Source organism: Pyrgilauda ruficollis, unplaced genomic scaffold, assembly GCF_017590135.1.
Source record: "Pyrgilauda ruficollis isolate IOZ18807 unplaced genomic scaffold, ASM1759013v1 scaffold98, whole genome shotgun sequence".
Taxonomy (NCBI): Eukaryota; Metazoa; Chordata; class Aves; order Passeriformes; family Passeridae; genus Pyrgilauda; species Pyrgilauda ruficollis.
Window position 1 is genome coordinate 424,127 of NW_024531932.1, and position 26,460 is coordinate 450,586.

General features: G+C 49.3%; 1 protein-coding gene across 1 annotated transcript in view; it reads left to right on the plus strand.

Annotated features, from left to right (window-relative positions):
• The window catches only part of CDH23 (cadherin related 23), a 178,118-nt gene that overhangs the window by 46,849 nt on the left and 104,809 nt on the right, over positions 1–26,460 (plus strand). The window contains exon 6 of the mRNA XM_041490062.1: positions 24,566–24,760. Within this exon, the coding sequence (XP_041345996.1) occupies positions 24,566–24,760 (195 nt within the window). The remainder of the gene's footprint in view (positions 1–24,565; positions 24,761–26,460) is intronic.

The window sequence follows — 26,460 nt, forward strand, 5'->3', positions numbered from 1 at the left end:
AGGCTGTGCCTGCGGGTGTGAGCCCCACGAGGATGGTGGCACTGCAAGGCACCCGGTTCTTGCAGCCAGCGGGGAAACTTCACCCCAGTCCTTGCAGTCAGTGGGGAAATGGGTGCTGGGGAGAAAGGCCAGGAGTTGTGCAGGTGGGAACACCTCTGCCCTGTGGGACACAGCCATGGCATTGCCTCTGAGCACTCCTGGAAGGTCCTGCTGGGGCTGGGGGGCGCTGGGAGAAGCCTGGATCCTCCTCCAGTGGCAGGGATCCCCACCAGCCTGGTGTCCCACCGTGCCACAGAGCTTCCCTGCAAGGCTTTCCCTTGGTGACCTCCATTCTGAGGCCCGGAACACGAGACCTGCCCTGTGTGGAGGGCAGTTTTTTCAGCAAGTTTGCACCTCCAGAGCTTGCGCTCCATCATCTGTCCCTCATGGCCACCTCCGTGTCCCGCCGCGCGCTCGCGTGTCACCGCTGCTGTGCCCAGGCCGTGTCGGGAGGAGCTCAGCTGTCCTCTGGCAGGCACTAACCTGTTTCTCACCTGGCTGTGGGAAGCAGTGAGAACTTCACCACCTCCTTCTGTCACGGTAGCACCTCTGAAATGGAGTGTGGGTGTCTGCACTGTGCTGGTCCCGTGTCTATGGGGTGGATGGGCTGATGTCCATCCTAAGGATGCCCAGACCTAACACCAAGGAGCCTGATCCCCTCCTCTGGTGCTTTGGGCTTGGGAGAGGCAAGCAGAGGCTGGAGGAAGAGCACAGAGGAGCCACACAAATGGTAGATGGTGAGAAGAGGAGAAGGCAAGCTCAGGGAGATGTTTGGGAAAGGCAGGACACAGGGAGAGGAGAGCAGAGCCTCACCTCTGTTCTGCACATTCGAGCTTGAGGCTGGGCTGCGGCAGGCAGGCTTTGTTTGGGGGGGGATCTGCTTAAAAAGCCTCACTGGAGCGTTATGGAATCGGAATGTGAAGGGTAATTGAGCTGAAAGCCATTCTCCTCCCGCAGCCCGCGCGGCGGGACCCGCTCCAGCGCCCCCGAATGCCAGCCTGGAATCCTGCTGGAAGAGCAGGAGGTGGGGCTGCACCCTGGGCTGGGTCACCAAACACCCAACTACACCAGAAGTGCAGAGGAGAAGCCACACTAGGGAGAGATGCAGAGGAAGGTTTTTCTTTCTTACAGAAAGGTAAAGAGGTTCCTGAGCTGCAAATCTCCTTCCTTGGAAATTCTTTGGTCTGCTCTCCAATTTGTCCCTGCAGCTCAGGTGCCATCACCCAGTGTCCTTCTGTGGTCACACCCTTTGGCTGTCCCCTTTCCCCAGCAAGCAGCCCCGTGCTTTCTCCCAGTGGTGCCCATTAAGAAAATGCCACCCACACACACAGAGATGCTCCAGAGCACTTGGCTTGGCCCAATGGCTAATTCCAAATGGAAATTAGGAATAATCTGGGGAAGCAGATTAATAAAAACCTTAACAAAAAGAGGAGTGCGGCTAGTCAGAGTGGATGTAACCATTAAACACAAAAGGGAGGTTTTAGTCACTGTCCCTTGTCTCTCTAGTCCTGGGAGTTTGTGGAAGGGGACAGGGGCTTGGAGAGCTGCTGGTGCAGCCCCAAGGAGGGGATTAGAGAAGAACCCCCCCAGTTTGGACCCCAGCACATCCATGATATGAGATGCTCAGCCCAGTTGTGCACCCTGTCCTCTGTTATTGATTGCTGAACAGGCACAGTTAAGTGCCTCTCATTAATATTTGTTTTGGTCTTTTCCCTGAATTCTGATGAGTGGAGGAGATGCTGCTTATCTCTCTCCTGCAGGTTTTCTTTCTAGAGGATTCCTCTGGCTGGTGACAAACCTGGGCTCTGTAGCCCTCAGGATGAGGGATGAGTTGGTGGCTGACACAAAATCTTGGGAACTCTGCAGAAAGCAAGCAAGGAGGCAAAATTAACACAAAATTAACGTGTAAAAATGCTCTGCTCATGTCGTCCGGATGAAATATGGAATTCCAGGCTCAGTTATGTTTGTAAATGTCTTACAAGGGACTCTTTGGGCAAGTAGATTGTGCTGGCTGAACTTTGGAATGGATGACCAAGGAGGAATGTTGGGATGTGGAGCAGGTAACCAGGGGCTGCTGCTCATCACTGCTCTGGTTTTGAGGTTTCAGATTGAGAGCAGAGACAGTGGGAGTGCACGTGTTCATCGTTTGGGTTGGAAGGGACCTTAAAGCTCATCTTGTTCACTCCCCTGGCATGGACAGGGACACCTCCCACTATCCCAGGTTGCTCCAAGCCCCATCCAGCCTGGCCTTGGACACTTCCAGAGATCCAGGGGCAGCCACAGCTGCTCCGGGCAGGCTATTCCACTGCCTCTGCCTTTTGAGGTGGTGTGTGTTATTCCTCTTCTCTGTCCCTAACCCTGCTGTGTGTGGCTGACTCTCCCTTTACTTTCTGTCCCTTTTTCCCAGGCAGCACACAATGGCCACATGGGCCTGAATTGTTGGGTTATGACCAGTTTTTCTCATTGCCTCAGACATGATGAAAGAGATTGCTGAGTCTTGCTTAAATAGGGCAAAGCACTTTTTCTTTCTGCCTTGTATAATAATGCCTTGTTTGTTAGGCTTGACTTAACTGCGACTGGCCCACCCAAAGCCACTGAAATTATTCTGAGCAACAGTTTCTGCCTGCTCAGGTTGTGCTCCCAGGCACTTTAGGTGCAGCTCCTGAAATGAAAGATTTCTGGTGTGCCCAAAGGCAGTGAAGAGAGCTGTTTTAATGTGGTTGCTTCTCCAGCTTTTCAATGGAGAATTGGGTTCAGGCTCTGCTCTGAAGTGATATTAGAGTCCGTGGAGCATGAGAAACTGCATTTGTTTGTGGGTTACAAATGAAGACCTGTCAAAAACCTTTTTAGGCAGCGACAGAAGTTTTCTTTTTCATGATACATTTAACTTTTGAAGGCTTTGCCTTCCAAGGAGGCTTAGCTGTTCTCTCTCTCTCTCCCTTTCTATGAGTTTGGAAAAAGACGGTCGGCAAAAGTTGCTCTTCTCTTTTTCGTTCTGCTTCCCCATCAGTTTGGTGGAGTGTCAGATCCTCTGGGGTGCTCTTGCTTCTGGAAAATTATGTGGCCAGGAATGAAGGGGGTGGCAACACTCGGGGAGAGGGGGAATGGGGCATGGAGCCCTCCGTGTGCTTCTTGTGAGCAGAGGACACAGGTTATTCCCATCGATTTGGTGTCAAGAGATGTTCTGCAAAGGATAAATGTGTTTATAGGATTTCTGTCCTTTTGTTGTAAGAAGCAGCACGCCATCCCTGGACACAGGAGTTTGCTGAAGGAGTGTCACATCAGTTTTTCATCAGCGTGTTTGGTGTTGCAGCCCCGTTCCGAGGTGCAGGTGGTGTGTGAAACACGCTGCTGCTCCTTGCTGTCTGCTGCAACTCAGCCTCTTTTTCAGTGCAGGCTCTTGACAGGCACTGGGAAGCTGGTTTCAGACACCATCCCTGGTTTTGTGTGCTCCCAGATACTTCCATCTGAGCATCTGAAACATCTGCCTGGCAGTGGGTTTAGAAACGTGATATGAGTGGACACATAAAGAACAAAAAAGGGTTGTCAGAGCTGATGGCATCATGGGGTTTTCTGCCTCCCTCCAGGGCCAGCTCAAGAGTTGTCTTAAAGCATTTGTGGGGAGGGTAAGCACTTGTCACAAGCAGTGTTTTTGTGTAAGCTCAGGAATGCGAGCTCTCCCCTGTCCATCCAGGAGGATGGGGGATGCCAGGAATTGGGCTGGCAGGTGTCAGCTTGATGCAGAGAGGTCTCCTCTGCTTCAGGTCCTTCTGCAGCAGCCTTGTGGGGAGCATTCACGAGGATTTTCCTCCCATTTGGAGGCACAGGTGGTGCCTACATGGCCTCAGTGGTGGCTGGTGTCAGAAACCCAGAGAGTTTCTGTCTCTTTCCCAGGGGCTGAGGAGAAGGAGCAGGAAGGAGAGGAGCAAACAGAAGAAGCTGCATGGCTTTTGTGAAAATAAATCTGGTTACAAGGACCAAAGGACCTCCCTCACAGAGAAGGAGGAGAAACATGTTCCTGAGTGTTTGGGGGGATTTTAGCAATCCAGTGGGTTTTTCCTTGGAGAGGAAGTGGTATTGCTGACACATGGCGGTTGCTCCCAGACAGTCTGGGACAAGGAGGTTTTAATTAACTCATTCTTCTCACATCTAAAGTTCATTTGTTTCAGTTTACTTAGACATCTGCTTTTTCTCCTCCTTTTTCCTTGGGCAAGGGGTGGGCATCCCTTGGTTCTGGAGTTGGGGGAGCTGCTCCTGCTGCCCACCCACCACGTGCCACCAGGGCAGGGAGGGTTTAGCACTGCTGGGGTCCCCAGGCAGCATTTCTGCTCAGCTGCAGCTTGTGGAGGTGCAGGAAGGATGGACTGTTGTGGTCTGCTCTGGGCAGTGCAGAGGCAGCACCCACTCTTGGTTTCCGTCCTCCAGAGGCTGAGTACAGCTGCTCATGCCCAACACCATGGAGCTGTTCCTGCTTCAGGAACTGCCCCTTTCCTGCTTTTTCCCCAAGTTCCTTTGATGATGATTGCTGAATTACTAGCAGAGTAGATCTTGCTTCTTTTTTCCAGCTTGGCATATTCCTGCTGTGTGTCCCTTCCAGTGCTGTGCTCCCACAATGGTCAGGCTGCTGAGATCCTCAAGGGTCCTGTAGACCACAGACCTGTCCCCACTTGTGGCATTCACATTCTCTGGAAAAATCCCTGTGCCCAGGATTTTTCTCCTGGGAAGCCTCAGAGAAAAAGGAAAACAATATTATCTCATTTGCTTCTCCTGTGTTTTGCTGCTTTGGAATGAGGTTGAAGATTGTTTATCCAACAGGTGATTGTTTCATTGGTTTCATGTGAATTGTTTTTACTTATTGGCCAGTCAGGGTCAAGCTGTGTCGGGACTCTGGAGAGAGTCATGAGTTTTTCATTATCTTTTTAACCTTCTGTAAGTATCATTTCTGTATTCTTTAGTATAGTTTAGTATAGTATTCTTTAATATAATGTAGTATCATAAAATAAATTAGCCTTCTGAGAACATGGAGTCAGATTCATCATTCCTTCCTGCCATGAGGGCACCCTGCCAATCCAATACCCACTGCCTCAGAGCCTGTTCCTTGTAGGTCCTGTCATATTCTCTGCCCTCATGGTGAGTGGAAGACACCAAATATTTCCCCTGTGTTCTTCCTTGCTGTGTTTTTCCAGGAGGGATTTCTCTCACCAGACTTGTTGTGGGCCATACATTTTGAGTTGGCACACTGAAAGTGCTTTCATTTAATACTTCTTTTATCAGGGTTGATTTTCTATTGCTTTTTCCCTTTGGGTGCGCTTGGGGGAATTTATTCTTTTTAACAGGTTTATTCCAGTGTCAGGTATTGGTTCTAAAAGGCTGGGGGGAGGTGGGGGGGCTTTGATTTGTTGCATGGAAAATGCATTTGGCTTCTGTTCCCTTCCTTGAACTGGGAGGGATGGAAAAGAGGAGGAAACTGGAACTTCTGTCTGTTTAGCAGCAGCTTTCTCATCCTGCGTGTCTCTGCCACATTTGCTTGTCTTCCTCTGTCACCAGAGGTTGAGTCTTGCAGGAACCTGATGCAGAGAAGGTGCCAAACTTCTCCTTGTGTATTTTCAGTGGCACATCCCTAATCCTTGCAGGTAGCCCACGCTGGCACAGTTTTCCACCTGCACAGTGCTGGCTGAGGTTGCTGTTCTTGGTGGAGCTGTGCTGGTGTTCTCAGTTGAAGCAGTACCTGTAGGAATAAGCACTTTTTCTTGTTGTGAAGGTGTGAAGACAGTGATTTTATTCACAGAAAATACGTGAGCTGGTTGAAGTCCCCCTGTGAGAACTGGGGGAATGGGCACATGGAGACAGGATGATTTTATTATTTTATTGTATTTCTTTTCAGTGCTATTTTCCCTTTATTTTTCCATTATGTTCCACAAGTCTCAAGTTTCTCATAAGCAGAACTAGAAGCAGGGTTTTGGGCTGGTGATTTGGTTAAATCTCTGGGAGGGATTAAATTGAGAAATACCCCCATACATCTCCCTTGCAGCTGAGGGCAAATTTAACCACTGATTCCAAAGCTTCTGAAAATGGCTTTGTCTGAAAATGAATTTTGGCCTCTCAAAGTTCAAACATTTATCCTGAGCCAGAAATATACACAGATTTGCTCTCTAATTTAATAAAGCCATCCAAATAATATGATTTCTCCCATAACCATCGTTTATGTTTCACAGCAAAATGATAATGAGAAAGTCATTAGAAGTAATAAACAAAACAAAACCCGCACAGCAAATCCTTCACCGAGCCTGACGGATGGGAAGAAGAGCAGCATTTGAGTCTTAGGCCACGGAATGTGCAGCTGTTTTGAAGGAGATGAGTTCTTAAAACATTATTTTTACATGTTGCATTTTAATGGGGTTTTGCTGTGCTTGGGGTGGGTGCTGCCCCCGTGCCAAGCTGGCATCGCTGCTCTCACCCCTCGGGGCTGGTTGCAATGGGTGATTAACAGGCACTTTTCTTCCCCCCCTCCAAGAAAATCCTCCTCCTTATCACAGCTTTGACAAGGTGCTTTTGTTTAAATTTCCTGGTTAAGTCTTGAACCGAGTACAGGGAATGTGTTGGGAGCAAGAACTACATCCAGGTACCGAAAGTGCTCTTTTTTAGCTTTTATTTATAGCTGGCTGTGCACTTTGGGCTGCAGCCTTAGCACTCACTTCTGGGTTATCCTCAGCCAGGTGAATTTTTCTTTGACTCCTGTGTTTTGCTCCAGTGGACGTCTAGATTGGATATTAGGAAAAAAATCTCCACTGAAAAGGTTGTCAGGTTCTGGAATAGGCTGCCCAGGGCAGTGCTGGAGTCACCATGGCAGGAGGGGTTCACTGGCTGTGTGGATGTGGCACCTGGGGACGTAGGTGAGTGATGGGCTTGGCAGTGTCCAAAATATCCCACATCTGTTGCTGCTGGATGTTTATTCATTGCTTCTGATCAGGCATTGGGGGAGGGATAGGATTTTTGTAACAGCTCTTATCTGGTGGTTTACTGGGGCTGTTGAGCTTCCTTACAGGTCTCATTAATTGGTTTCTCAATTAGAGGACTCCTTTTGTTGATTTTTGTGCTTTCAGAATCACAGCAAAGGTGTGTGGACCCAACACACACCTTCCCATCACAGACAGGGGTGGGATGCTGGAGGAGGTGAGATTTAATAGTGGAAAAATCTCTGTGAGGTGACAGGAGCAGAGAGGAAGGGGCTTAACCCTGCTGCCTCCATTTCTCAGCTCTTGCTGTCCTCTGCTCCTATCTCTGGGCTTCCCCATCCTTCCAGATCCCAGAACAGCTCCAAGGGCTGCCTGTGGCTCTGCTGGTGCCATGCATCCTGAGTTTTTGACCCTCCTTCCTTGGCCCGAGCCAAGTGCTAGCAAATAACTCCTCCAATTAAACAAAAAAGGTTTTCATTCTTCTTACACTGAATAGAAAATAAAAATCAATAGAAGAAATTCCAATGGATGAAGGTTTTGGAGAGCATGTCTTGCTCTTTTCCTGCTGCAAACTGAGGCATGTAGTACCTTTTTAACTTCCTTTGAAAAATAAATGGTACATCTGAGCTGTCCTTGGGCAAACTCTTGCCTGCTGACATTTCAAAAATTGCTCTTTAAGGTTCCTCCTCACTCCTTCCTTCCTTGTGCTTCTCTCTCCTCCTAAAAAAAAAATCCTGTTTATGTTTTCACCTTAGGGGAAAAAAAAAGGGTTTAAATAAACAAATAACTGTGCACAGGCTGGAACTGCATGGGGGTCAGAGAGGAGAGAGCTTCTCTGCTTTTCACTCCTTTTCCCTAGCCAGATATGCTGTGAGCAATTGGTTCTCCCCTGGGAAAATGAGACTCCCTGGCCTCCTGGCTGCTCTCATCCAGGAGGAACTTTTGTATTTAAACATGCTTAGCACTAAGCTGAACATGAATTTCCCCCAAGCCACCAAAAGCAGCTTCCAAGCTGTGTTTTCAGCAGCCTGCTCTTGGCAGAGAGAGCTGCTGGGTGTGTGAAACTTGCGGAAAGCTGGAATGCCCAGAGGCATCCTTGTTTAAAATGAGCTCCCTGTTTGTGTCCAGAGGGCAGATCTTCATCTGGAGGTGCCTGGATTTGTTTTTTCCAAGAGGCTGAGCCTAAGGATGGTTTGGCAGGCGTACGCTTGACGTGTCAGGGAGAAGCAAAGCGATGTTGTTGTCCTGTGTTGTTGTCTTGGCTGCTCGGCTGTCCCTGGGGAGCAGGGTGGCTGCTGTGGGCAACCAGCTCTCCTGGGACTGAGAACTGAAGTCATTGTCACTTGGGAGGGCTGGAGGAGATCCTGGTGGCTTCCCATGGACTAAGAGCCTGCGATGAGAGATGCCAGACTCCAGGAAGCTCTTCAAAAAGCAGTTTATTGGATCCAAGATGTTACAGCAGCCATGGGTCCTGGGTGACAGAGCCACAGCTCCACTGTCAGCTCTAGCTGCAGACAAGCCTGAAGACCCTTTAGTTTTGGTTACATTGCATTATATACTTTTCTTTGCTGAGCATCTTAATACATCAGAACCAATCTATACCTTTTCTGCTACCTATAGCCTACCATGACTATCATTGCCATATTATGGTTAATACTATCCAATCACATCAGTTAGTGTGCTGCAGTTTAAGCTTAAAGCTGTTTTTCAATTTTCTTGCAGTGGAAAATTCTTAGACCTTTTTTCTATTTGTTTGCCTATGGTATCTTTCTGTTTTTTCTAAGACCTATTTCTTTTTGGTAAAAACATCTTTTTTTTGTGGTCAACATATCCTTTGCTCTAGTCATAAAACCTCCTTCCAAATTGCCTTAATCTTTGCTTTCTTAGTTGTCCACTAAGACTGGCTCAGCAATCCTCATTTTACACATCTATTATTCTTCTATATCAAAACTTGCTTCCATCTCTATTTCATTCTCAGGTTCTAAGAGCTTTCTGCCAAGCACACATATCTGTGAAACTTTCTTGTCAAACTTTCATCCTTCCCAACACCATGGCTTTACGGAGAGGTGTAAAACAGATACACCCATCATTTTGGGGGGGATGTTGATGGTTCTGTAGGATGGGCCTCGTGTGTGGCCGCAGTGTGGAGGGGTTGAGCAAAGCATGGAAATTGGGGTTTAAAAAGTGCTGGTGGAACACAACAGCAGGGAACCGAGAGATGTGGTTGTTAATGGCCACAGAGGTGCTTTGAGTAAGAAGAATTGCAAACCCACGTTTTTTCCTCCAGCCTCTTTTTGCTGCCTTTCTGAAGGAAATGCTGTGGGAAATGAATTTGTAGAAAAGTATTAAAGCTTGATAGAAGGTTCACATAGTATGTATTTGTATGTAAACCTTGAGATAAGAAATGTTGACTTAGGAATGTTATAGAAAAAGACAGACATTGTTGAGAGAGAAATAGACCTAGAAACAAGTTTTAAATGATGGTCTTGTAAATAAGACTAGATACTTTGGAGAAATAGAACTGTGCAAGATGCATTGTAGGAAGATACATTCTGCAGAGGCCAAAATGCCAGAGCCTGCTTTCCCTAAAATCCTTGTCAGGATGTTACCTGGCACCTTCCAGGGGGCACCAGGGGAAGAGGAGAGCTCCCTTTTGCAAGAGGAGGGCCTCAGGAAGCTGGGGGATGATGGCACAACCATGTTTTGCTGTCAGACTTCCCCATCCCTGCCCGAGCATCCCCAGGCTGAAGGCACACCCTGGCATCCTTCTGAAGGCAATTCTCATTCAGCCAGCAGTGGTTTGGAAATAGTCACTCATCAGGCACTTATGGATCTTTCAAGCACCTTTCTCTCCCTAATAATCCCACCTCTTGGGAGGTATTGATTCTCCTCTGTCGGCTGCCTCTTGGTATTCCACAGTCTGTGTTAGCCCGTGGAAATCGCTGTGCTGTCATTTTCACGCAGCAATTACCTGCTCCTGATTCCCTTTCATCCCCAGTCCTTTCCTGAGATCTAAACTCTGTATTGACAAACCACCCTGGAAGAAAGATGGGGTCAGGGTGTGGGAAGAAGGCTCACACAACAAAAACTCTGGGGAGGGTTTTCCTGTGGTGTGATTGACTCAAAGGTGCTCAGCTGGTTTTGGGGGGTGTTTTTTGGACATCCAACACAAGAGGGATGCCATGGCTTCCCAACCTGCAAATGTGACTTTATGCCTTGCTTTTTTGCTTATGCCAAAAATGTGAGAAATTCTTCACCTGGCTTCTGGGTAAAGGATTAGCCTGGGGAGACCAGGGCAGCTGTTTTCCCAGTCATCCTCAATCCTCTGCTGGGAAATGGGCTCCTTCCAGTACCTGGAGGGGCTTTTGACAGGGGCAAGGGGGAATGGCTTTATGCTGCCATAGGGCAGGGCTAGATGAGATGGGATATTGGGAAAAAAATATTCCCTGTGAGGGTGCCCAGAGAAGCTGTGGCTGCCCCTGGATTGCTGGAAGTGTCCAAAGAGGCTTGGAGCAGCCTGAGATAGTGGAAGTGTCCCTGCCCATGGCAGGGGCTTGGAATGAGGTGGTCTTTAAGGTCCTTTCCAACCCAAACCATCCTGGGCTTCCTCTCACTCTCCAGAAGGTCATCCTTTGATTTGGGGTTATGGTTCACCCATCTGAGGAGGGGCAGATTTGGGAATTCGTTTCAAACACATTTTAGGTGATTTTTTTCTTTCTTCCTGGGTGAACAGAGGTTGCAGGACAGGATGATTTGCAGCAGTGGGGTTTCCTCCAGCCCTGCCTGCTGTGGCACAGGAGCTGCAGCCCCCCAGGAGTGGCACCGAGCTTGGCACCGAGTCGCACCTCTAAACTCGAAGGCATTTTGTTATTAAAGCAGCATGCCTGGGCAGTGAGGGCTCTCACTTGAACAGAATCCCCATTCTAGCAGAGAATAAATTAAAAAGCCAACTGGCCACGGCAGCCTGAGGAGCGCCGGGCCCAGAGATAGGGCCAGAAGTCAGATAACAACCAGTGTCCAAAATTGCAGCGCCTGGTGCATGGCGTGAAATTAAAACCTTTCCTGCCTCCTCCTGCACGCTGGAACAAAACAGCTCCTGACACAGTCTGCCAGCACCAGGAGTGAAGGGGAGAATAATTAAATACCTGGGAGTTTTTGCATCCGAGGGAAGGGAAGGGATCAGGTTTTGTGCCAGGGACCTCAGTGGTTTGGTCCTGCAGCTGGATTTAAGATGGAAGGGTCAAAACCCCCAAAAACCAGCTGAGCACCTTTGAGTCAATCACACCACAGGAAAACCCTCCCCAGAGTTTTTGTTGTGTGAGCCTTCTTCCCACACCCTGACCCCATCTTTCTTCCAGAGTGGTTTGTCAACACAGAGTTCAGATCTCTGGGAAGGGACTGGGGATGAAAGGGAGTCAGGAGCAGGTAAGTGCTGCGTGAAAATGACAGCACAGCGATTTCCACGGGCTAACACAGACTGTGGAATACCAATCTGGGCTGCCTTGCTACACAGATGGGCAGGAATCTGCCTTTTTTCCCCTATTTTGTTGGCTTTTCCTCTGAGTTTGGTGCCTCCACCAAACTCAGAGGAAAAACACCTGCCCAGCAGCAGCCCTGGAATGTGCCTGTGTGCTACTGGCTGGTTTTTCCCAGACCTTTCTGGCTTTCCATCCCTCAGGAAGGACATTTCTCTGGAGTTACCACCCAGGAGTGATGAAGAGGGCAGCACTTTTTAATCAAAGTTACATTAGGTGAAGCTGATATTATTCACTCTGCTTTATTGCAGCTATTTTTACACGGGGGTTAGAAGTTAATACTACCCAGAGAGCCTGGTTTTTCTGGATTCTGGCAAGCCCCAAAATCCATCAGCACATCCAGACAGGGCAGGAAAGAGCTCAAGCAAAAATAAACTCGCTAGATGAACTGGGAGAGGAAAAAAAAAAAAAAAATCAAACAAAAAACCCAGTTAAAAACCCAAACCTTTTATAAAAACCAGACCCTTGATAATTGAGGGTCTGGTCTGGAAGGGCAAAACCCAGGCAGGACCATCAGCTGCAATCAGCAGAAGGATGAGCTGCTCCAATCAGCACGGGAAGGGGAGCAGGAGCCTGGCAGGAGGGCTGGGAGGGGGGCAGGCAGGGTTAGCTTTTCCCTGCCCTGGCAAATGATCCTGACTCTCTCCTGCTCCTCAGCCACACCACAGGTGACAAGGCTTGGTCTGATCCTGGTGGGGGGTGTCAGCACTCAGGAAAAGGCTGGGACTGAAGACAGTGCCTCAAAGGGAATGGTTTCAGCAAGGAAGGTTTTGCCAGGGTTATGTGGCTTTGGGTCTGTCTGGGTTTGGGGTTTTTCCCCCCACTCAGGTAATGCCATGTTAATTCCTTGGAGCTGGCAAGGGTGCTGGCAGGGCTGGGATCTCCTCTGCTGCTTGCAAGATGTGGTGAACTGGGGGAGGGAAGGATGGAGTCACATCTCTGTTTCTAGAAAAGGACAGAAGTGCAGTTTTTTTCTTTCTCGTTTGTTTTCTCTCTCCTTCTCCTTTCCCACCTTGTTCTTGCTCTTTAACACAGGTGTCCCATGCTGGAATGTGCTTTCTAAGCCTTTTCCTGCTGTATTATCCCTGCAGGAGATGTTGTGGTGAGCTTTTAGGGCCCCATTGCCTTGGATCTTGTGATGTTCCCTGTTAAAACAAACCCCAACACACCAGCCGAGCGCTATTGTCATAAAACACCAGGTCTTTTAAAAACCACTTAAGGTATTTTTAAAATCTACTTGACATAACTGGTGTCACCAGTTGATTGCTTTGACCCTTCCTCTGATGTGACCTCCCAGTGTGCTTGGCCAATTCTTTGGGCTGGATTGTAAAGGCTGGTTCCTTTGGCAACACGAGGAGAAATTAGAGGGAAAGATTGTTTGCCTCAACACAGAGGTTATGAGACTTCAGGCAGATGCATGCAATTGCAGAAAAAAATGGTTTCTAGAAGTTTTTGCTGCCATCCTTCCCCAAATCATTATTAGAGGGGAGTTGGAAGGAGAGGTCAGGTTTTCAGAGGGAGTTATCAAGTTCATATTGAGGACTGGCTTCACACTGACAGAGAGCAGATTTGGGTTAGATATTAGGAAGAAATTCTTCCCTGTGCCTCTAAATCCCTGAGAAACAGTCTGAGCAGGAGGTGAGGAGACCTCTCAAGGTGCCAGGCAGTGGAGACGGCGTGAGGTGCAGAGGGCAGGGCTCTGCTCAGAGAGGGACAGGCCCAGGGCTGCTCCCCTCAGGGGTTAAATCACAGCACAGACACACCATTTCTAATGACACTTATCAAAAGCACAGCTTATGGAGCAGAGCCACAAAATAAATCAGGTTGGACGTGGCTTAGATATCATCATGTTAAAAATAACTTTTCCCTTTTCTTTCTTATTTCCTAAATGTCTCATCCCCGAGCGCAACACAAGACACCCAGAAACAACAGGAATCTTTACATGGTTTGGTTTGGGTTAAAGCTCATCTAATTCCAGCCTCCTGCCATGGGTAGTGACACCTTCCACTATCCCAGGGTGCTCCAATCCCATCCAGCCTGGCCTTGGGCACTGCCAGGGATCCAGGGGCAGCCACAGCTGCTCTGGGCACCCTGTGCCAGGGCCTGCCCACCCTCTGAGTAAAGAAATCTCTTTCTCACATCTAACCTAAATCTCACCTCTTTCAGTTTAAAGATGAGAATCATGGGGTTTTTTCCCCCCATTTGGGAAAAAGCCCTCCTTAGGATTGCTGGCTTCCCTGTCTTTATTAAGTGTCTGATTTGCTGGGCCTAGCTCCTGCCTGGCTTTTCCTGCGGTTCAAGGCCGAGTCAGCCTCCATATATTGTATTTTAAAAGGCCCTGTCTCTGAGCAGCCCAGGGGCAGTGGGACACAGGGAATTGGGGTGTTAACTCCCAGGGGAGAGTGGTGCCTGTGCCATGGCTTTGGCAGGAACTCTTGCTGCTGCAGTTTGCTGCCTCAGCGTGACCCCAGCTGAACCCGTATCGATCCCTCCTCTGGTAATGAAGCCATCCACGGGAAGACAGGGAAGAATTGTTTTCAATCAACACAGCTGTATGGATTTTGTGTTCACTGGTGTTGAGGGTGGGTACCTGCTCTCAGGCTGCTGCAGAGTTTCTTTCTGATGGATCTTTGGGACTTACAAATCCCCGATTTCAAGGGGGTTGTGGGGTTTTTTCCTTTGTTTTCTGAGGACACGTTAATCGCTCCTCCCATGGTCAGGGGTGGGCTGCTCTGTGCTGGGAAAGGTGCTTTTAGCTTCTCTGCCAGAACAGCAGATAAATAAGCAGTAAAATAAATAAATAAGGTAGAAAAGCAGGCCTGGCTAAAATGGGAATGCAAGAGACAGAGCAAGGAAAGGTGATCCTCTTTCCAGGATTACACGTGCTAGATCAGAGGGTCTTTTGAAGATTCAAGAGAAGGGGATAGTGAGAAGTGCTGGGATAAGAAGAGGTAGCAAGAAGGCAGTGAAGTGACAAAGCAAGTCCCAGTTCTTCTTGGCCAGCTTGGTGGCCCTCCAAGGTGGCTCAGGACAGCTTGAGAGCCAGGGAGGAGGCACGGAGAGGGACATGTGGCTAGATAAGCATCCGTAGATTTCATGTATATATTTACAGTCTGTTGTATAAATGAAGACAATACCTAATGACTCGTGGCTATTATTTGAAGTGTCCCACTGTTACAGATTTATTTGTCATTTCTCGTAGTAACACCGATGATAATGAATTCATTTGTATTAATGGGGGTGTCGTGGACTTCCGTTGATATCCCGCATTAATTAATGTACCATTAAAAGGAAGTGGCACCCAATTAATATCAAGTGGGAGCGGTGCTGCCGGTGCCCTGTCATTAGGGTTTCATTTGTAATGCATTGTGTGAACGCTCTGCCTTAATGGAAGTCATTTGCCATCCCAAGCATCACCCAGTGGGCTGCCATGGGGTGCCAGAAAGTGAAAGTTAGTGGCAACTGCAAAGAAAAAAACAAAAAAAAAAAAAAAAGGAACCAGGAGGATCTGTTGGGTTTATGGCATAGCCCTCAAGCAGGAATTGGAAAACTGATTTCTTGTCTCACCCCACATTGAATGCTGGTTGGCAGTGGTAAATCACTCTGGTGGTTTGACTTTGCTACTGGATTTTGATGTTGAGGAGAGGGACAGTGGAAAATCCTCCTGGATTCTGTAATCTCCCTGACTTTGCTTCCCTAACCAAAAGCAGCCACTGCAAGAGTGCAGACCTTGACTGTAGCCACCTGGATCCACCTGCTCCATGCCCACCATGTCCAGGAAGATGAGATCCAAAGGGGTGCCGGGCCATCTGCCATGGATGCCCTTGCAGAGAGTTTGGAGATTGCTCCAAACGCCCTTTTCCAGCAGGAAAATCACACCAGCAGGAGAAATGTGATGCTGCTGAAGCCAGGGGCTCTCTGACTGACAGGTTTTCGCATTCTTGGCGCTTGTGTCTGACTTTCAAATGTCTTGTTAGACCATCTTGGCTTCCCATCTGCTGTCTCCAAAACTGGGACTGACCTACCAGCAGCCAAGGAGGGAAGCACAGACTGCCTCCCAGCCCTTGCTCTGGCCCTGCCTGCTCCTTGAAGGCTGGAGATGCAGCATGGGAGAGAAATGTGGCTTTTGTGATGAAATTTGGCTGTGGATGCTGAGTTGGTGAAGCGGTGATTGCATTACCACCCTCTTCTTCTGCCCCCCCCGCCCAGAGCAGTGGGAAGCTGCTGGCTTTTGTGAGTTGGAACTGGGTGATCTTTAAGGTCCTTCCCTACCCAACCCCCAAACCATTTTAGGATTCCATGATTCCTCTCCTGGTCTCTTCCCTCTGTGCTGCAGAAGTGACTGGTGCCACCAGGAGCCCCCAGCTCTTGGGGGTGCTGTGCCGTGGATCAGCCGCTGCGTTGGCAAGGGCAGGGTTATATTTGGTGGGCAACGGGGGATCTCTGGGCTGGAAAAAGCAAGCAGGTTTGTCCCACGGGATACCAGAGCATCTTCTTCTCCGTGTGGCTGTTTGTCCTCTGCCTGCTGAGTGCCATTGTCCTGCCAGCACGGCGAGCTCCCCCGTGGGCTGCGTGGTTGTGATGTCCCTTCCTCGTACGTTGGGTCGGGCCGTGGCTGCCGTGAACGAGCGCTCTCAGCTCCGAGTGTGTTATCCAGCAGCTAATTCCTTTCCAGCTCCTATAAAGCATCCATTCCAGCTGTGTTTATGGTGTTTTCAAAAGCCCCTCAATTGAATTATAGCTCTGCGGTGGCTGTTTGCCAGTGTCACCCGATAATGAGGGAGGTCACTTAATAGAGATAGCAACAAGAGGTACATATTAATGAGAGCTGATTGAAAGGTGGGGTGGATTTCCACCAAAAAAATAAAAATTGTGAAAAGGGAAATTATCAGGTTTTAAAATCAAACTTAGAAATTGGAAATTGCCTGGCTCGGACGAGCAGTAATGCAATTAATAAATGTAATTAAAAGTGCAATTAAGAACACAGGAATTGGAAGTCTGCTCGCATCCGTGTGAGCGTTCTGAGCTGGCACGCGAGCGAGGGACCCAGTCTGGCAACCCGGGATGGAGAATGGGGACAGAACCCAAACCACGGGGCTGGCTTTTTCCTCTCGGCAGGGGCTGGAAGAGGGGCTGGCTCTCGCTGTGGCTCTGCTTCTGCAGTTATTTCCTGCAGCAAACGACACCTGGGCAGGAATAGGTGACAAATCAGCCCAGGATGAGACTAGCAGGGTCCCAGGTGTATCAGGAGCATACTTGGAATCCATGTCAGCTCTGTGGCACAACACCACGGCCTTCAGCAAGAGGCACCGAGCCTTCCTTCTCCCTGCAGTGATCCGGGATCAGCGGGAGCGCCTTTGCCCGGAGCGCAGGGATGTGCGAGCCGGCTTTTAGCAGAGCGCAAAGCTCCTTTCATCCGCCACACTGCGCGGTGCAGAGACAGGGAGAGAGAGGGAAAAGAGCCGCCAGGAGCGGCAGCAGGGAATTATTTAAGAGAAATAGGTTGACCTGAGCTGTAAGAGGAGCGCGGAGCAGCGAAGCATCTCTGATGGGAGCGGTCAGCTCCCGCCTTGCTGCGGGGGCAGGGGGAGCAGGGATGGGGCTGGCGAGGCTGTGCCGGGGAGGAGATCGGAGCTGCCTGCTGCTCGAGCCCCGTGTGTGCCCCCCGGCCCGTTTGTGTCGCCTCATCTCACCGACCTTCCGACAGCTGCTCGGCCAGATTGCCTGCCGTTTCTCCACATTTATTTGCACGGCTACAGCATGCATCGGCATCCTAATCATCCCCACCAGCCTCTGCCGGGTGACTTTGCCCTGGGAGGTCAGATGGAGGTCCTCTACATGGTCAGCCATTGGAGAGGGCTGGTGTAGAGGGATGAGCCTCAAATACACCAAAGCAGACATTTCTGGTGCCCAGCCTTCTTGTCAGAAGGTTGTTGTGGTTTACCCCCAGCCAGCAGCTCAGAGCCAGGCAGCTGCTCGCTCTGGGTATAGGGAAAGTGGATGCATTGAAGGGAGTATCTGGAGACTGAACTCCCAGATCTCCTCTGCTTCATCTGCCACCTTTGCATCTCTCCCACTCTGACCCTGCTGTAAAAAAGTCAGCTCTCCATATTCCCCCTCTCAGCCCTTTGCCCACGGGGCTCCTGATGTTAGGCCAGTTGGACAAGACTGATGGATCAAAGCATGTCTGGGGTGCTGGTGGCCCGTGGCCCGTGAAATGGTTTTGCTGTGGTGGGAAACTCTCCAAGGCACTGTGCAAATCTGAGCAGGGTGAGTGCTCTGACAGCCAGAGGGACTTAATGCTGTGGGAGCAGGTGCCGTGGGTCTCAGGAAAGAGGATGGAAGCTTTTTTTCTTTTTTTTTTTTTTGTTAGTCCTGTGGGAAAGGAGAGCCTTTTCACAAGAATCACTTGGGTTGGAAAGGACCTCTAAGATCATCAGCTTGGAGCATTAACCCAGCACTGCCAGGTCACACAGCCATGTCCCCAAGTGCCACAGCCACACATCTTTTAAATCCCTCCAGAGGCAATGACTCCACTTCCTTGGGCAGCCTGCGCCAGTGCTGGACAAACCTTTTGTGTTGGGTTTGCAGGTCCTGGTTTTTGGTAGAAGGGGGCCATGGAGGTGGCTTCTGTGAGAAGCTGCTGGAAGCTTCCACCATGTCCAGCAGAGCCAATCCCTGATGGGTTTGAAGATGGACATGCTGCTGGCCAAGGCTGGGCCACTTAGAGATGATGGTAACCCCTCTGTGATAACAGATTTAAGAAGAAATCAAAATAAAGTTAGGGGTGCGCTGTTATTTCCAGCCAGAGAAGAGGAGGAGGTGAGAACCTGTGAGGGAAACAACATGGAGACAACGAGGTCAGTGGAGAAGGAGGGGGAGAAGGTGCTCCAGGCACTGGGGCAGATTCCTCTGCAGCCTGTGGTGAGCCCAGCTGTGTCCCTGCAGCCCTTGGGGATCCACTGGGGATGCAGAGATACACCCACAGCCCCTGGGGATCCACGGGGGATGCAAACATCCACCCACAGTCCCTGGGGGAGGTGCCCATGCCGGAGCACTGGATCCCTGGAGGAGGCTGTGATCCAGTGGGAGATTCGGTGGAGAGAAGGGCCCTTGTTCCAGGCTGGAGCAGCCCGTCCTTGGAGGACTGCACAGCAGTTTTGGGATGGTGTGTGCCCATGGGAGGGACTCAGGTTGCAGCAGTTTTGGGAAGACTGCTGCTCGTGAAAGTGGATCCACACTGGGGAAGTTCACGGAGAACTGTGTCCCATGGGAGGGACCCCACAGCCTCACAGGGACTCCTCTCCCTGAGCAGTGGAAGAAGAACTGGCCCAAACCCCCTTACCCTGGCTCCCTGTGCTGTCAGTGGGAGGGAGGGAGGGGCTGGGGAAAGAAAAGGTGTTTTCTAAGGACTTACTTTACTTCTCATTATCCTCCTCTGATTTTGGTTGTAATAAACTCACTTTCTACTTCTAAGTTGAGCCCGTTTTGCCCTTGGAGTGTTTTCTCCCAGTGCTTAACTCATGAACCCTTTGTTTGAATTTCTCTCTCCTCTGCCCGGCTGTAGCAGAGAAGGGTGAGTGAGTGGCTTTCATGGGTACCTGGTGGTTGGCCAGTGTCAAGCCACACCACCTTTCCATGAAAAAAACTTTCCTGCTATTCAATCTAAACCTCCCCTGGCACAACTTGAGGGGAACCATTTGTGGCAGACAAGAGGAGGTGGTGCTCTGACTTTTTTCAGGTGTCCCTCATGCTCAGCTGTGGCCATATAACCTGCCTGGTTGGGCATACCATAGAATGGTTTGGGTTGGAAGGGACCTTAAAGGCCACCTAATTCCAGCCCCCTGCTATGGGACACTCTCCACTATCCCAGGTTGCTCACATTGTGACCCCAGAGAGGGCATCTCCTCTGGATTGTCATCTCCCTTGTATTGGTACATTGTGGTGGAGCAGCACCCACCCAAAATTTTATTACTAATGCATGTTATAACATGGGTAATAATATAATGCCTATTATAATAGGGCTTATAATAAGATATTAAAGACTACCAGTGTGGCCAGAGAGTGAGGTGTAAATATTTTTAAAAGTCCCTTTTTGGTAACCTCTTCTTCAGCCTCAATTGCCCTTTTGCAGAGAATGTTGCATAAGGCTGTGGTGTCCCAGCTGTCGGGGTTACCAGGGCACATCTGTGTCTGGTAACTCATGCTGAGGTCACACGGGAGGTGACAGCCCAGGGCAGCTGTTTGTTGTGGTGGGCTGTGCTTGGGCCATCCCGTGACAGCTTTGGGATGGAAGCACAACTTCCTGGGAGGATGTCAGGAGGATGGAGCTGAGGGGCCCAGCAATGGGACAAGAGGGAACGGGCAAAAACGGAAACACAGGAAGATCCACACGGAAGAACTGCGCTGGGCAGTCACTGAGCACTGGGACAGATTGTCCAGAGAAGGTGTGGAGTGTCCCTCTCTGGGGATATCCCAGAGCCCTCTGGACACAATCCTGTGCCATGTGTTCTGGGATGTCCCTGCTAGAGCAGAAAGGTGGGAGCAGAACAGTGGGGTCAGACTCATTCTGTGACCCTGTGATTATTTGTGATCTCACACCTCTGCACTACTCAGAGAGAGGCAAGGTTTTGGTCTCTCCTCTGCCTCCCCCATGTGCAGCACCATCCTTCCATGTTTGAACAGGGATTTTAGGGTTGTTCATTCCTTATTTTAACACAAACCTGTCCTTGCTGCTGGGGATCCACTGGAACAGAGCAGTCTCCTTATGATTAAGAGTTAGGGTCTCTTGCGTTCAGTATTTCTTTTTGGACCCCCTCAAACTTCTTCCAATACTTTTTTTTTATTTTAGTTTGAACTTTTCTTACTCATTTATTGCAAAATAAGGAAGGCACAAAGGGCATCACCACGTAGTACCCCAGAGCCCTTTAATTCCTATAACTGTTCAGCATTTCTTTTTGGACCCCCCAAACTTCTTCCAATACTTTTTTTTTATTTTAGTTTGAACTTTTCTTACTCATTTATTGCAAAATAAGGAAGGCACAAAGGGCATCACCACGTAGTACCCCAGAGCCCTTTAATTCCTGGAGCTGCTCTGGGGGGATCTGGGTGCTGGAGCTGCTCCTGCTGAGCTGCCAGGTGAAGGAGGGGGTGCTGGAGACAGGTCGGGAGCAGGTCCCACTCCCGTTTGCCCTCCTCCTCCCCCCAACAGGCTGCATCTGTCTGCATGTTTATTTTTAATCTCACATCTGCTGGCATCGTAACAAAGATTTAATGACATGACACAGTTTTGTCACCAGTTCTTTTTTCTGTAGTGAATGAAGCTTCCATTGCAGGCTGCTGCAGAGAGCTGAAAGCTTTAAAAAATGACAGAATTTGGCGACTCGTGTAGAAAGCTCACCTGTTTGCCACGAGCACCTGTAGGCTGTTGTCTGCCTGGACAAAAAAAATTGATAGATTTTGTTATTCTTGCCTGTTGGTGAGATAAGCATAACCACAATTAGTCTTTGTTAATGAAGAAAAACCATTAAGGATATGCAGAACAGTCGCATAAATGGACCTGTAAATGCTGAAAAAGCAGAAACATGGTCCAGCACGGGGCTTTCCAAAGGCATCTCCCTGGCTTGTGTCCTCTGCTCGGTATTTACCATCAAACATAAGCCCCAGGCTCTTCTGTTTATCCAGATGTTTTGCTTCATTGTTTAGATGATGGGCCACAGCTTCTGAGAAATAAAGATGCCAGCTTCCTGCTGAGGAATATCTCGAGCTTGTTTGACCCAGAAATGGCAAGAGGATTTTAAAGACATACTTTTTATGCCTTTTAATGCAGATGGCCTGAAATTCCTCTGAGTCTTGACTGCCTGCCTGGGCATGAGCATTGACGAGACCTTTTTCCCTGCAGGGCTGTTGACATGGGACAGCTGGTTTTGCTGATTTGGGGGATTTTTTTTTTTTCCTTGAACTTGAGCTGTGGGAAAAAAGATGCATTACTCAGAGCAGTCCTTATGGGTCTGCATTCTCTCCCCTGTGTGCTGTTGGGAATAAGGGCATGTGTTTGGTAGTGAAATATTCTCATTGACCTGTGCATTTTGGGCAGAATCCGTGATTTCCCTCTCTGCATCCATGCTGGTCTGCTTCCTGTAACACTCCTCCTATTGTCTGGAAGCCCTTCTGCTCTCCTCCTAAATTCACTGGGGCTGTGCTTTGCTCCTGCGCCCACGATCTTGACCCGTCCCTGGGGTCCCTCTCAGCCCCTCAGATGCTTTGGTGTTGATGTCCATGACTGATTCTCAGGGCCAGATCTTTGTCCAGAACTGATTCCCTGCTTGTATGGCTCCTGCTGTCCTGGCCAAGGAAGGGAGCTGGTGAGAGAAGCTGTAAAGCAAGGATAAAGCCATGGAAGTCACCCGCTGGTGTCTGCAGAGCCTGGAGCTGACAGCACCAAAGCTGGTGACCTCCGTGTCCCCTCCAGGCAGCTTCTCCTTTGGAAGGACAGGGAGATGAACTCCCTTCAAAGCCTGCTTTGGGGCTATTGTATGGAGTACAATGCGGGGGAAGTCAAGCTCTCCTCTCTCACAGCCAGCCGAGAGCAGCCCCGTAATCACGGGTGACCAGAGAGGATTTGCATGTTAAAAGCAGTGGCTAGGGGCACTTAAAAAGGAGAGGAAACATATTCATCAAGGCCAGCTTTATCCTTATGAATATTATTATTCCCAGGGCAATATAGCCCAGACCCTTCAGTGCAACGCTGAAAGTGCTCTTGCTGTGCCTCTCCCTGTGAATGGTTAATTTGTAGTGCTGTGTGTTGTGACATTGGTACCCCCGTTGGTGGCTCTGGGAAGGAAGCTGAGTTGTTGGAGTGAGGTGGTGGAAGCAGTGCCCTGGCAGCAGCAATAGGAGGGCTGTGGGATGCTCTGGAGCTGCTCCTGGTGGTGGTGGCCTGGGGGAGGCAGGTAGCCCAAAAGAGAGGCTGGGGAGATGCTCTGGTCTTGTCTGAAAAGGTGTTTTAGGAGTGCCCGGAAAGCAAACACCCACCACAGCCACCCATGAAGGGCTTCTTACCCAGCACACCCCCCAGATGACAAAACCCTGCTTCCCGAGCAGTTTAAAGGCCCAAGCCAGGATTAAGGTGCTGAGTGTGTGGCACAAAGTCAAGGGTTTACACGGCAGCAGGGCAGGGCTGGGTTAAGCTTCCAGAAAACGAGCAGCTGTAAAGCAAAGGGCAGCAAAATTCCAGGGCAGATGGGCTGGGGAGGATGTGGTGTCTCCATTGCTAGAAGGCTTTCAGGATGAGAATGATTTAGGTGGAGCACAGGGGACACGTTTCTCTTCTGAGGTCCCTTCCAGCTATATCTTTTATGCTTTTGTGACTGCTGATCACCAAAAAACTTGAAGGCGCTTTAAAAAATAATCCTCAGGCCGTGCCCTGTGAGGCTTTATAGAGCAGCTTGATTTAGAGGAAGGGAAAAAAAGGAAAAGAAATGGAAAACCTAAGTGGGAGCTGCAACCTCTCACACCTTGGCAGAAGTGGCACTGACATAAGGGAAGTGGAATTTTGCTGGAGTCCGAGCTGAGCTTGGTTCCCTGCAATGCCACATGCCTGGATACAAGGGCAGGAGCATGAGGGATGTGCATGGGATGAGTGTCCTGAGCCTGGATTCATCAGTGTGAGCTGCAGAGTGTGCTCCAGGTTCCCTGTTCTGTTGTACCAAATCCTGACACCTGCCTTGGGGGCAAATTTCTGCTGGCCTGAGCCTTAACTGGGAAAATTTGGATTCTCTGGTTCTCTACTGGTGCCATCATCCAGTATTAAGCTGGTTAAATAGGATTCCCAAGTGTGGAGCCCTGTTTTCCTATATTTTCTAGTAGAAGTGTTGACTGGGACAACCTTTGGTTTACTGCAAGCCCTGTGGTTCCCAAAAAACCCTGAAAATAGCTCAGTTTGTTTCGCAGCTTTGGCCAAGGATTTTCTTGGAAGCAGTGCCCCATCTTCTAAGCTCTGCCTCTCCTCAAGCCTCCTTTCCATCCTCTCAGCACTTTAGGATACTTCTCTCTAAGCTGAGGGCGAATAACTCAATAGGAAAGGAGTTACAATAAAACACAGAGACTTGGTGAGAGCTTTTCAGGAATAATCCGTATTATCCCAGCTGGCCATAACCAGCCACTGCCAGGTCTCACTTGTGACCTTTGCTGTGTCTCCTTTTGAGGTTTAGCTCCTTGTCAACCCTTTTGATGGTGTCACAGGCAGGGGGACGTGCCCAAGGTGCCGTGATCCATGTGTACCTGGAGCCCCAGCAGAGCCTTTTAGCTGGCAGTCTGCGCTCGTGCCTTTAGGGAGAGACAAGAATATGCATTTTAAGATTTGCATAGGAACATGCAGCTGTTCCACCAAAAATGGATAATTGTTCTCCCCGCTGTGAAGTTAAACAATAAGAAGTGCCAAACTGCATTTGCCATTGCTGATTTTGTGCACTCAGCTGCATATTTTATGCATGTAGATTAGTTCCAGATTTATGACGATGGAACTGTTCATGCCTGCGTTAATCGGGCCAGGTTGTAGTTGCTGTGGAAACTACAACTGACTTTTATGTGAAGTTCTGTGTTGCATTTAATGCTTTTTTTTTTTTCTTTTAATTTTCCCTTATTTTTTTAAAGCTCTCCTATATTTAATACTTTGTGGTGAAAACAGTGAAGGAAAGCAGCGTCAAAAATAAAAGCGCCTTTGGGCAAAAAACAAGTTTCAGCAAAGAGAGCAATTTTTCTGGAAAGTTGGGATGTCTGGGAAAAATAAGGGTTTGTGATAGAGTGCCACCTTGACCACAGCTGTATAACTATTATTATAAGTGTGTAACAACTATTACAGGCCCTGCAATAATAATAAAGAATACAGCTATGTAACTTATAAATGTCCTGGAAGTACAGGGCTGAAGTTGCTGGGTCTCTGGCTATCACTCCTGGTGGGAAAAGGGAATTGCTGGTGTGTGTGTGATGTGAAAATAGTGCTCAGTGTTACTGATATTTATTTCTTATCTCCAGAACACCCCCGTGGGCACTCCAATTTTCATCGTGAACGCCACGGACCCGGACCAGGGGGCAGGAGGCAGCGTGCTTTATTCCTTCCAGCCCCCTTCCAACTTCTTTGCCATCGACAGCGGCCGTGGCATCGTGACGGTGATCCGGGAGCTGGACTACGAAGTCACTCAGGCCTACCAGCTCCAGGTGAACGCCACGGTGAGTCTTACTCTGGCAGCTGCAGGCCTGGAGGTGTTTTTTTCTGGGGTTTATTTTGTTGCCCTGCTCTGGCAGGTCTGCTTTGGGGCACGTCCAGTGTTTTCTGCTTAGCAAGGTGTTGCAGCCATGCAGTCTCTGGGTGGTTTTAAGTCATTGTGGGGAGCGGCTGCACCTCTGCAACAGCATCTCAGACATGCCAGAGGCTTCTGCAGGAAGGGAACCAGCTCCTGGGTGGTGAAACCCAGTACAGGGCATACAGACCATTCACAGAATTACAGAGTGGTTTGGGTCAGGCTCCCTAAAGACCATCCCATTCCAATCCCCTGCCATGGGCAGGAGCACCTTCTGCTAGACCAGGTTGCCCCAAGGCCCATCTAGCCAGCCTGGAACACTTCCAGGGATGGAGCTACATCTACAACTTCCCTGGGCAAGCTGTGCCAGTGTCTCACCACCCTCTGAGTGAAAAATATCTTTGGTATCCTCCAGACTCATTCCTTGTACACTGTGGTTTATTACAAGTGGATTCACCTGTATTCAGTTCAGACATCAAGAGTTAAAATTTTGGTGGGCAGAGAAAACCATGGTCTTAATTACAGTCAATGCCATCACATTGGGAGGGGACCCTTGGGATGGGAAATGGTAAATTCATGCCCCATGTAGGTGGGTGGGCATTTAGTCCCTGGTGTTAGTCTGGAGAGAGCTGGAGAATGTCAAGGAGCACACAGGCTGGAGCTCTGGCTGCTGGCTCCTTCCCCACCTCGCACGCAACAGAGGAAGGTGAGATTCAGCCCTACAATAAATCTGCCCAACTCCACGCTCAGGAGAGGGGGGGAAAACCCTCTCTGCCCCCTCCAGGCAGCTGGCTAGAGCTCTTGAAGCATGTGATTTGATCAAGATCATTGCCTTGATGCAGAACTACAAATGTCAGGAGGACACGGCTGTGCTTCTCTCTTCACAGCAGCGGGCCTGGACACTCACTGACTCTAGGGCAAACATCACAACCTTTCAGCCCAAGCCCTGCATGTTCCAGGCTGTGGAATTTGCTCCAGAAACTTGTTTTTTGTTGTTTGGTTTTTTTTTCATGTTCCAGGCTGTGGAATTTGCTACAGAAACCTGGTTTTTGTTGTTTGTTTTGTTTTTGTTTTTTTGTTTTCTTATTTTGAAACATACCTCATTTTATTTTAATACTCCAGTGCAAAGAAGGCCTCTCTGGTTTTTGCTTCCTTGCCAGTGTCTGTCGCTGACACAATTTCCTGGGATGTGTTAGTGAAGTCTAGCAGGTTGGAAAATGTGGGACCAGACACAGTCCCTGATGGAAATGTAACTTTCTTGTGGGATTCTGATTTCCTTAAGGATGAAATGGTGTCAGCTTGGCCCATCCAGCTCTGTCTGGCCCTGTATCCCAGCAAAGATAAAATGGGGGTGTAACTGGTACTTCAGGGAATCCCAGAATGGTTTGGGTTGGAAGGGGTTGCAAAGCCCAGTTTATCCCAACCTCCTGCCATGGGTAGGGACAGCTTCCACTATTCCAGGTTGCTCCAAGCCCTGTCCAACCTGGCCTTGAACACTTCCAGGGATGAAGCAGCCAAAGCTTTTCTGGGCAACCTGTTAGTTGCTCAATACACTCCTGGCATCCAGTGATTTCCAGCTTAGGGAATCCAAGGGCTTAAATGTTGTCTCTGAACTGGGCTGGGTGGCAG